At 60.6% G+C, this 11,539-nt stretch overlaps 1 protein-coding gene across 1 annotated transcript in view; it reads right to left on the bottom strand.

Annotated features, from left to right (window-relative positions):
* Positions 1–791: 791 nt before the first annotated feature.
* Positions 792–11,539, bottom strand: part of ANO7 (anoctamin 7) — a 30,229-nt gene continuing 19,481 nt past the window's right edge. The window contains 14 exon segments of the mRNA XM_061191512.1: positions 792–866; positions 933–1,052; positions 1,442–1,532; positions 3,863–3,930; positions 3,932–4,018; positions 4,131–4,324; positions 5,624–5,756; positions 6,792–6,893; positions 8,553–8,607; positions 8,956–9,067; positions 9,842–9,944; positions 10,020–10,116; positions 10,785–10,924; positions 10,993–11,136. Of these exon segments, the coding sequence (XP_061047495.1) occupies positions 792–866; positions 933–1,052; positions 1,442–1,532; positions 3,863–3,930; positions 3,932–4,018; positions 4,131–4,324; positions 5,624–5,756; positions 6,792–6,893; positions 8,553–8,607; positions 8,956–9,067; positions 9,842–9,944; positions 10,020–10,116; positions 10,785–10,924; positions 10,993–11,136 (1,521 nt within the window).

Here is an 11,539-nt window from a genome sequence, read left to right as displayed (position 1 = left end):
AAGCACTTCACTGGTCAGGGGATAAAGTTCAATCTCCTTCCAAACCTTCCCCATCTGGGCGCTCGCTGCCCGGAGAGACGGGGGTGCCCACTCCTCAGTGCGCACCACCTGGGGGCGTCAGGTGGTGCCGCAGGAGGAGAGGAGAGGGCGGCTGAGAGGCTGTGGACAGGCTGGAAGGGAAAGGGGCTCGAGATGAGAAGACAGACCTGCAGGCCTTGTGGGGACGGGGACGCAGGGGACGGGGCGGGGGTGGCGAGCAGACTCCCAGCAGGCTGTGCAAGACACTGCGTGGACAGGGTGGGAAGGGGCGGGGCTGGAGAGGGGACGCCGCCATCCGAGGGAGAGCATGTGCAGGGAGCACGGGAGAGAAGACGGAGGACAGGAGATGAGCCTCGCCGAAGGGCCCAGGGGGATGGAAGTGTGAATGGAGCAGCCCTCGGTGGAAGCCACCTCCTGTGCCTGCGAGAGGATGGGGAAGGGGGAGGGGCAGGGGCTGGAAGGACCGGAGCCGTCCTGCCCCAGGGGAGTGAGGAGACAGCACTGGTCCGTGGGGCTGGGCAGGAGCTGCCTGATACCCCCGGGGCCCCCCGGGCACGGCGTGCCCAGCGCTCCAGGTACCACGCTGCAGTTGGCCGGCCGTGGGCGCCACAGCAGGCCTGGGAGGCCTGAGGGGCCAGGAGACGGGCTGTGGCCTCTGAGGGTGGTGAGCCTTTGACAGCTCCGCATCTCCCGCCCGCCCTCCCGGTGGGGCTGCTCTCAGGGCGACGCCTGTGCCTCTGGCTCCTGGCAGCCTAGGCTTGTGGGCCCAGATTCATCTCTGAGCCCAAGGGCTTGTCCTCTTCCACCCCGTTTGTTCCAAAAAGAACCTGTTTTCAGGAAAGGGCAGAGGAGGAGCGGGACAGCAGCAGAGCATGGGTGGCTGGGGCGCTCACCTCGTTCTCAGCCAGCGCCTGCTTGGCCAGGTAGTACTCCCGCTTCACCTTGATCTCCACAGATCCGGGGATGTCAGGCACCAAGAGGTCAAGGACCCGGCCGATGGAGAATGCCACGTGCTGGGAGCAGGGGGCAGGGCACCCTCACCCCTTGGCAAAACAAGTGCCCAGAGTGGCCTTCGTGGGGCCATATGTGGGCACCTGCTCCCCAGGTGTGGGTTGAGATGGACAGCAAAAGCATCAGTGCAGAAAGGGAAACTCCTGGAAGAGGCAGAGGCCACAGCGACAGAGACCAACCCCAGCTTCCGCGGGACACTCCGCAGGGCCCAGGGCATTCTGATGTCCACACGGCTGAAGACAGAGGCCAGGCAGCGAAGGGATGCAGAGGACTGTGACCTGACCAAGGTGACACAGCAGTGAGCACCCTTGGGCACGCCAACCCCTGCGCACCTTGTGCTGGGATTAGGCAAAGTACTGGGGGTGGGGAGTGGGGCCAACCATGCTGGTACCTCACACACGATGATGAAGGCCAGGCGGATGGCCAGAAGATTCCAGTGGGTCCGGGCATGACGTCCATCATCCCCCCTGAAAGCCCGATACCTGCAGGAGACATGGGGCTCAGTGGGGAGCCGGGCTGAGGGTGCCAGACGCACTTCTCAGCTTCTCCTCCTCCTCCTCACCGGCTGGGCTTACCACCGAGGGTGCTGGAAGCAGGGAATGTCCCCACGCAGGCTGCTCGGACAGTACCTTTTGCTGTAACTCTTGGGGTTTCAAAGGGGTGGAGGGGCTGCCTTGGCCCATTCCCCTACCAGACTGAACTGAGCCCCACAGTGGCAAATGCCTCATCATCCCGCAGATGTGACAACCCAGTACGTCTGTGCTTCTACAGGTGATGTCAACCTACTTACACCGGGAGAACATGCCATTATATGAGACCAGCTGTCCACCCTGCCGGCACTGCCTGCCCGGCCAGCTCCTTTACTATCCTGAGCACGACACTGGGCTTTGCTGGCTAGTTCAGATTGAATGGTCATCTTGCCGTCCTTTCACATCCTCCCATATTTCTGTGTTGTGGTAAGAAAGCATTACCAGGGCCAACTTCGTAGGAAAAGAAAAAAGCCAAAAATCTTGAAAATAAAAATTCCCCGAAGAATGGGCTATACTTTAAGTGGCTAAACGAGACACAACAGAAGGGACACACCGTGGGAGCTGGAAGACAATTACGCAGTGCTGAGGCCCAGAAAGACAGACCAACAGGAGAGAGTGCTCAAGACACATGGGGGAATGGAGATGCTCCAACAGCAGAGAAGGTAAGGGAGCGCGGAGAAGCACTGCCTGAAGGCATAGAATGCAGTTGTTCCAGAACTAAAGAAAGGCATCACTCTAGACCAGTAGCACCTGCTGAGTCTCAGTGAGAAACTTAAATAAACCCTACCATGACAGGTACCTGTTAGTGACACAAATCAAGGAAAATGAGAAAAAATCTTAAATGCACGAATGCTTCTAACAAGAAAAGCCAGTGCATGAAAGAGAAATATTTAGAAAGAGCTGAGGGAAAATAACCCTTAACCTAGAATTTTATACCTGCCATTTGAAGGACAAAATGAACATACTTGAGAGTTTACCAGCCACACCGTTCCTAAAAGTGCCTATTAAAGGATAAACCTCAGGGAGAAGAAAAATGAACTCAGAGGAAAGACAATGCATAAGAAAACACTGTAGCCACAGAAGTTAATGAAATACACCAGAGTTGTGATTAACAAATGACTAAAAGTGTTTTGTCTTCTTCTAGTAGTAAAATTAAAATCTGAACAATAAAGTTTAGAAGCCTGACCTAATGGGTATGTGTAGAACCTTGCTCCAAAATTAGTAAAGATTCTGTTTAGGTTCACTTGAAACGTATGCAAAAATCCATTGTGACCAGCAGATCCTAAAGGAAGACTCAACAAGTGTGAGGTTTACATCATATCAACTCTTCAGGCTCTCTGACCTCCATGCAGTTAAACCACAAATGATTTTTTTTAAGTAGCAAAAACAAAACTCTGTGTGTTTGGGAAATTACTTTCCTAAGTGATTCATGGAGAAATAGGTAAATCACAATTGAAGTGATGAAATATTTAGAAGTGAAGGATAGAAGTATTATCAACACTAGTGGAATGAAGCTTTTAAAAAGTATGTTCAGGGGCTTCCCTGGTGGTGCAGTGGTTAAGAATCGGCCTGCCAATGCAGGGGACACGGGTTCGAGCCCTGGTCCGGGAAGATCCCACATGCCGTGGAGCAACTAAGCCTGGGCGCTACAACTCCTGAGCCTGCACTCTGGAGCCCGCGAGCCACAACTACTGAAGCCCGCACGCCTAGAGCCTGTGCTCCACAACAAGAGAAGCCACCGCAATGAGAAGCCCGCGCGCTGCAATGAAGAGTAGCCCCCGCTCGCCACAACTAGAGAAAGCCCACGCACAGCAACAAAGACCCAAAGCAGCCAAAAATAAATAAATTTATAAAAAGTATGTTCAAATAAATTTATAGACACATAATTTGTTTATTAAAACCCAAGAAGTCTGAAATGAGTTAAGGTTTCAACTCCAGAAAATTGATTTTCAAGAGGAAATACACGTACTATATCTGGAAAGAAAATGGGGCCATAACCGCAAAACGAGGTCTTAAGAGAATATAAGTTCATGTCGTTACATTCTAAAGCTTAACTGAAACAGTTTTCCGTAAAAACAAATACTAAATACCAAAATTGACTCAAGAAGAACTAGAAAAAGTAAAGAAGCTTGTACCCATGGAAGGAATGGGGTTGGTGATCACGACCCCTCCCGCAGGGCAGCACCCCGGCTGGCGAGGCCCCGGAGGCGGGAAGCGAGGGGCGCGAGGCCCTCCCAGCCTGGCCCCTCCCGGTAGGAGCCCCGCCCCCGGCACCGCCTCACCTGCACGTGCGGTTGGGCGCGGCGGCAAAAGCGGGCGGGGCGCGCGCCAGCGTGAAGTTGACGGAGCCGCAGCAGGTTGCGGGCGCGGCTCCACTGGTGGTAGGCGCGAGGCGGGAAGTCGGACGAGAAGGCCAGCAGGAAGGCCAGCAGGAAGGCCTGGGCGGCCGGCGGGGCCCGGCCCCGCTCTCCCCGCCCCGCCCGGCCCCGCTCTCCCCCGCGGACACTCCCCCACCCCGGGCGGGCCCCGCGCGCTCATGTCGCCGATGACCGCCAGGCGGGTGATGGCCGCCAGGATGTGGAACCAGATGCCGATGTCCTGCGCGCGCTCGGCCACGGGTCGCCGGCGCTCGCGGCCGAACTTGCGCCCGTCCAGGCGGATCTCCACCCGGTTGTTGAGCAGGGCGAAGAGCGGCGCGAGGAGGCAGGCGGCCACGAGGACGGTGATGAAGCCGGACTGCAGCACTGCGGGGGTCGGTGGTCGCCGCCAGGCCCTCCGGTAGCCACGGCCCGCCAACCCTGACCCCTGCCCGCCCGGTTGCAGCTGGTGGGAAGGGCCACGCGCGCCTGCGACCATGGCCGACACTGCCCACCGTAAACCCTTCACCTGCGCCCTTCAGGGGAAGCCCCTGCCTGTGCACAGCAGCCCCGGCCTCTGGCCATTCCTGCTCCTCCTGCCTGTTACTCATCCCGCAGGCTCGGCAGCAGGGCTCCTTCCCTCAGGAAGCCTCCCCGGACTGCTCTCCCCGAGTTGGATGCGTTTCTGGCTGGTCATGGGCCACCCCATGCTCCCTGAGGTCAGCGACTCTAACAGTCCTCCCCACTGCTTGGCTCACCCTGTGGACTCGTGGCAGGCGTGGCAGTAGATCCTGCTTCTGATTTTAGGGCTGATTCTAGGAAGGGGCTCCTTGAAAGGGGTTCCTGGCCCTTAGGTAAAATTCCTAAGGAGAGCATGGGGTCCCATTGCCTTTTGTCCAGTGGAGTAGAGACACAAGGTCAGCCTGGCTCACGTTGTCATGAAAAACCGTGTCTCTCCCTCGTGAGCCTCCTGCTCCCTTTTCTCCACAGAACGATGCCACTACTGTCACCCCTTTTGCTCTGGCTGCCGGGGAGCTCACAGCAATGTGTTGGCTCAGATGCAGCACTTCAGATTGTGCCATGACTCTCTCCCCTGTTATCCAAGAGAAGGGCCTGGCTGCAGGGACCAGTGCCCGCATTAGATGCGGACTCTGGCCTCAAAAACTGCAGTCACCCCATGCAGGGAATGAGCCCCAGGCATAGGCCTCCACCTGGCAAGGGCACTGGAGGCTCCAGCAAAGAGTGCGGGCATTGAGAAAATGTCTGGACAAAATCAACTCCCCAGAGGTGTAAACTTACCTCTCAGGGGCCTTTGCCCTCACCCCCAGGGCCAGCTCTCCTGAGTACCCCACTTTTCTCCTCATTTCCTACAGGGGGCCCTGGCCCAGGCTTTCCAGGGCAGGGGGAGATGAAGGCCACTCCAAGAGAGCCCCATCAACTGCCCCAGGTCCTCTTCCAAACCCCAGCGCCCAGGGTGCTGCCACTGCTGCCCTCAGCCAGGCTTTCCTGGGCGCTCCCCACTCTGGCCGCCACAATTCCTGATCTTTGCAGGCCTGGCTCCATCAGGGACCCCTACATCATGTTTCAAGGCAGATGTAGACAGGAATGCTGAGGCTGGAAGCCCCCTCAGTAGTGCGGCTGCCCCTCCCCGCGCACGGTGGCCGCGGCCACCGCCATGGCTCCTACCCATCTCAAGGCGCCCATCAAAGAGGCCCTGGAAGGGCAGAAGCTCGAAGTCTGCCTGCCTCCCAGGGCACCTGGCCAGCCCTGCCTTCCTCTCCTTGGAGCGGAGCCGGGTCCTCTGCCACCAGCCCCGTAGCTCCCTGGAGACAGAAACCCCCAGGACGATGGCCCCGTCCTCCCAAGCCGGGTCCTGGTCGCTCTGCAAGCAAAGGGCAGCAGGAGGAGGAGGGTCTGGGGCCACAGGGTGGGCAGTGCGAGGGTGAGGCCTTTTGCACCTACGGCAGCAGGGGTGGGGGCGAGGGCGTGCCAAGCTCCCCTGCAGAGCCCTCAGGCAAGTCAGCATCACTCAGAGGAGATCTGGGGGGATTGATTCCTCCCGGGAACCGTAAGGAGGCGCCGGGAGCTGTGTCAGGGCTGGGAGGGAGCGGATGAGGCCAGTGGGGTGTGCGTGTGTGCATGTGTGTTGCTCACTAGCCCAGCTACACCTGCCTGTTGTAATCTTGAATTCAGCTTCTGGCACCACCTGCCCTGAGAGTCAGGGCCACGCACACAGAGGGCACGTGGCTTGGCCAAGGTCTGACAGCCACGGTTTCGGGTGCCCGGGGGTGTTGCCAGGGAGCGGCCATCACAGGGAGATCGGGTGTGTGGGGATGCTGGAGGGCGTCCAGGTTGGGTCCAGCCTCGGGCCGGATAAGAGGCCATGGCTGGACAGGCCATTGCAAGGGCTCTGGCATGGGAGGGGCCCCAGTTGCCTTGATTGGGGCCCCAGTGGTGCCAGTGGGTGGCACTGGGGAAGTGGGACCCCAGTGTCCCCGTTAAGAACGCCCCGGCCCAGCCACAGAGGGCTGCAGACAGGATGGACCGGCATGGACGGGGCAGGGCCCAGGAACCCAGGCTTCCTCCCTTCCAAAGCTGGCCCCTGGGCAAGAGAACTCAGCGAGCACCTGCCGCAACTCCACGGGGTGGAGGCGTCGGAGAGCCTATGGGGCAGGTGGCTGGGGCCGACCCTCCCCCTACACAGCACCGGAGCCACTGGGGTCCCGGAGGGGCCGGACCTGCCTTCCCCCCAACCTCTTCTCCCAGCTGGGGCTGGACTGGGGGCTGCGGCCCCAGACACTTCCGGGTCCCACGGTCCCTGGATGCTTCCCAGGGACGGGTTGGGGTGGGTGACTCATGGGACAAGAGTCTCCTGCACGTTGTAGATGATCTGCTTGCCCACCATGATGGCCAGGAGCTCCTGTGCCAACTCAGTGAGGCAGCCTCCGGCCGCACACTACAGCGTCAGGGCTCCAGATTAGCTTGTGGGAGGGACCAGCCTCACGGCTGCCTATCCTTCTCTGTGCCTCGAAGGTGGCCCCTGCCATGCCCTCATCCCCCTTTCAGACATGCCAGGGGCACCTTGAGGACTGCAGAGACCCTCCTTCCCTCCCTCCCCCTTCCTGACCTCATTCAAGCCCCCACAGTCTTCCCCAGGTCCTGCGGGCGGACTGTCACGGGAACACCAGAAGCACGGCTGTACGGCAACCCTGGGCTCTTCTGGGAACCCACATGGGGTCACATGGGGTTGACCCTAGCCTGTGGCTCCAGGGAGAACCCAGGATGCAGGCAGGCCTCACTAATCAGTGACCTGATCAAGCCAGTGAGAGGTGGGCCTGCGGCTTTTATGGGGAGCTTGTGGGACAGCATGCCTTGCACTGGCTACTAAGCTAGAGGGTGTCGTCCTGTGCTCTTGGGATGTCAGCCCACACTGCAGAATGTCTTCCCTACCAGGTGAGGAGAGCCTGCCTGAGGAACCAGCCAATGCTTGGGAAAGCAGTGCAACATTGTTTAAACACCTGGATCCAGCCATACCTGAGTTCACAGAGTCCTGTATTTTCAACAGAGGAGCCAATGAAACTCCATTTTTTGTTGAAACCATTTTGAGTTGGGAACTTTTCCCACTGATAACTGATAACGAAGCTGCCTGACTGCTGTGCGTCATGTGCAGTCATGCCCCGACTTGTGGTCCCATCTGCCCTGTCCCTGGAAAGCCCCTTCCCTTCTCATGCGAAAATGGAGAGTGTCCCTTGGGGGGCAGCCACTTTGCAGGCAGCTGTCGGGTTGGGTCACAGCCCAGACCCATGGGAAGTTGCTGTTCTCCCTCCTGCATCAGGGAGAAGAGGGTCTTTCAGGTGAGGTGCTCCACAGGAGCTGTTGGACTCCCACCCGGGTCCCCTTGGCCCAGCCTAGAGGCCACCTGTGGACTGTTCAAGACACCCACCCATGCTGCTTCATGGTGTGCTTGGCCCTCAGCCAGTAAGGAACCACATGCACATTTTGAGGGATTTTCTACAATGTCTCAGAGGGCGTGGCGCACGGTTGAGCTCACAAGCCCACAGTGGTGACCCCCCCTCAAGTACTCGTGGGTGCACCTCCTTCTGCACAGCCCCTGCCCCTTGCATGCTTCCCAGGGTGACACCCACACCCATTACTTGAGTCCGGGTCTTTGCCTGGGGGTCTGCTCTGGGGGAACCCACCCTACAGTGATTTTTCATCCTGCACAAACCAGCTTCCACTTTCTGGAAAAACAGGTTCACCCTGGCTCTCAAAACTGCTGGGCCGTGCAGGTGAGCCTGCTTGTGCTTGGGGGGTGGGGCGAGGGGGCGCCTTGGGGAGAAGCCCCGTGAGGGTCGCCAGCCTCTGCACCCGTCATGTGCCAGCCGAGCTCGTGGCCGCGACAGCGGCTCAAGGTCCATCCCTGTGACTGGAGCTCGGCTCAGGTGTGAATCGGGTGCCATCGGGGACACGCGGATTGTGAGTGTTCCGTGGACGGCTGTCCCGAGTGCGGTCTGGGAAGGGGCAGAGCGGTGCGCACGGGTTGGCGGGGCGGGGGCAGAAGAGCGGCTGACGGAAGGCGAAGGGAGCACACACGGCGGGGTCCTCGCGCGCTCACCTCCTCGCTGCGGACCCCAGGCGAGGTGTGGCAGTTGCCCGGGTAGCCCACGAACCTGGGGCAGAACCATGCCTCTGCTGCCGCGGCCGCCTGCAGCCCACCTGGCGGAAGCACGAGGGGCACCGCGAGCCGGACCCCTGCGCCGCCCCCCTGCGCCGCCCCCCTGCGCCGCCCCCCTGCGCCGCCCCCCTGCGCCGCCCCCGCCTTCCCCGAGTGTCTGGAGCCCACAGTGGGCGGGGCGAGGGCGGGACCGACGTGTGAGGCGCGGCCGGGCCGCGTGTGGCGGGGCGGGGCCGAGAGCGATGGGGGTGGGGCCGGCTGGGGGCGGGGCCAGATGGGCGTGGTCGGTGTGGGCGTGGCCGGGGCGCTGCCGGGCAGGGGGCGGCCGGTGCCGCGCGCTGACCTGCCCTTGAAGAAGGCGATGTAGATGGGCGAGGAGTAGAAGTTGACGAACTGGAAGATGAACACCTTGAGGGTGAAGGCGTCCTCGAACTTGGTCTGCGTCCGGTGCGTCTCTGCGGCACAGCGAGCGCCTGTCGTCAGCACCTCACGGGCGCAGGGAGCGAGGAAAGGGCCGCGTCGCCCGGGTCTTTTAAAGAAATTCATTCAAGAAGGGGGCCAAGTGTGGCGTTACTGAATTTCTAACTGTAAAACCATCTAAAAGCGTTATGCTGGTAAAGGAAGAGCTGGGGCAAGTGACAATAAAAAGTAACATGATGCGGCTCAGGAAAGCGGACTGGGGCACAGGTCTGGGGGCTGGGCGGAGAGGGTGCCCAGCAAGCAGGTGCTGAGGTGGAGGTGGGGCCGGAGGGGGACACACAGCCCCACCGTTGCAGGAACGTTACCGGTGGCTCCCCGAGGGCCCTGTCCCTGGACCCTCACCTGGAGCCTCTCCCCGGGCCGCCTGCCCACCCCCCATTCTCTCCGCGGCACTCTGGGCCCGTACCGGCCTCCCTCGCTGTGCGCTGACCTCTGTCCCTCTCCTAGACCAGGACTGCAACTTGTGCAATTTGTGGAACGGATGGATTTGTCCTTAGGAAATGGAAGGGGGTCAGAGAAAGGGGGGAGAGGCAGGCAGAGACGGGCAAGAATTCCTGCCGATGCGGGGCGAGGCCTGGGGTGCCCCCCCTCCCCCCACCGAGGCCCTGCTCACTGCCATTTAAGGGACCTTGGGGGGAGGATGCGACACGTCCCACCCGTGCCTCATTCAGATATGACAAAAGTCATGTTCTGATTCGGTCCAGCAGGGCTGGGTCCCTGGTCAGCACCCCGCCGGCCTCGGCACTCACCCCATTTCGTCAGGACGCGGGCCAGGGCCACGTAGACCTTGGAGAGGTTGAGGATGAAGACAAGGTTCACCATGGACCCCGTGAGACTGGCGACGCGTGACGCCTGATAGGAGATGGCAGGGTGACGGAGGGGTCATCAGAGCCCACCACCCGCCCAGCAGGAGCAGTGGAAGCTCACCCAGGCTGCGAGGGGGGTGTTGTCTGGCCTGGACACGGCGACGGCCATGATGGCCCGGTGCAGGACGATGGACACCAGGCACATGACCACCACGGCCGCCCGTGGGGCAGCCAGGTGCTTGAGCCCCGCTGCTGCAGCCCTGGCACCCCAGCGCCCTCAAGCCACACCCCCGACGGCAGCTCCGTCACTGCTCCCACTCCTAGACCAGGCTGTGCTCCCTGCCTCTTCTTGGTGGGGCTGCTGGGCAGTGGGGGGGTGGCAGGCAGTGAGAGGTGGGGGAGGGCAGTCATTGAGAATTAGAGGGTGGGTGACCTCCGGCTGTCAGAGGGGCCTCTGTGCATTGTTGTCAGCCCCAGGTGCTCAAGACCCATCCCTCCTACTCCCCTCGTACTTGGGAATTCCTTGACATCTAAGGGGGTCAATTAGGAAGCCCCTCTGACTGGAAGACAAGACAGGGTGAGGTGGACCCCTGTGCTGGGATTCCCCCCCCCCGCCATGCTTGAAAGATGCCCTGGGCCCACAGCCATGGGGGAAACCTTCCCAGAGCCCCCTGCCCGACACACACCTCTTACATCCCAGACCCCCTAGCTTGGCCCCTCCCTGGAACCCAGGTACACGGGGGCCTTTCTGAGGACATCGAGGGTCTTGTGGGCCCCAGAGGAAGCATCAGGCCCCAGCCCCAAGGCAGGAAGGGGGACGCAGCTGCCCCATGAGGCTCAAGAGGACAGAGGCATGATGGGGAGCGGACAGCAGCGGGGACCCCTCACCATCGTCATGACCACCGCAGAGCCGGCCAGCACCCGGTGCAGGCAGCTTCTCTTGGCGAAGTAGGGCTCACCCTCACCGGCGATGGGGTTCACAGCTGTTGTGGGAGCAGAGGCGGCAGACTGGGGCCTCGGCCGCTCCTGGAGGGGAGCCGGTGCTCAGCGGGGGTGCGCGCTCAGGGAGCGGCCTCTGTCGGGGGACGACCCACCTCGATGTCCTCGTAGTCGGAGCAGCCCCAGCGGCAGGCCAGCGTGGAGCTCTTCCGTTCCCAGTACTCCCGGAGCGGCATGGCCCACAGCGCCATGAACAAGCCGAAGAAGACGGTGCCGCCATGGTCGAAGAACCGGCCAGCCTGCGGCGGGGGCGTGCGGTTCACGCGTGCTTGGGACTGGTGGTCCTTCACTCCCTCCTGTCCCTCCCTTTAGGAAAGGCCACGCCTGTCCTATGTGTGCCCATCATTGTATTCTAGAGGCAGTGACTCGTCTCCTAGTGCACAGGGAGGGAGGAAGGTTGCCCCAGGAGGGCCCACGCCCAGAGTCTCACCTACCCAGTTTAGATGATTTAGATGAGATTGGGGACTTTTTGCATTGTTGATATTTAGATGAGATTTTGGACTTAGAGTTGATGCTGCAGTGGGTGAGACTCCAGGGACACTGGGTTGGGGGTGAATGTATTTTGCACATGGGATGGACATAAAATTTTGGGGGCCAGAGGGTGGACTGTAGTGGATTGAACTGTGGCCCCCATAAGATATG

Source organism: Eubalaena glacialis, chromosome 1 (genome assembly GCF_028564815.1).
Source record: "Eubalaena glacialis isolate mEubGla1 chromosome 1, mEubGla1.1.hap2.+ XY, whole genome shotgun sequence".
Taxonomy (NCBI): domain Eukaryota; kingdom Metazoa; phylum Chordata; class Mammalia; order Artiodactyla; family Balaenidae; genus Eubalaena; species Eubalaena glacialis.
This window is presented reverse-complemented; position numbering and strand designations above follow the sequence as displayed.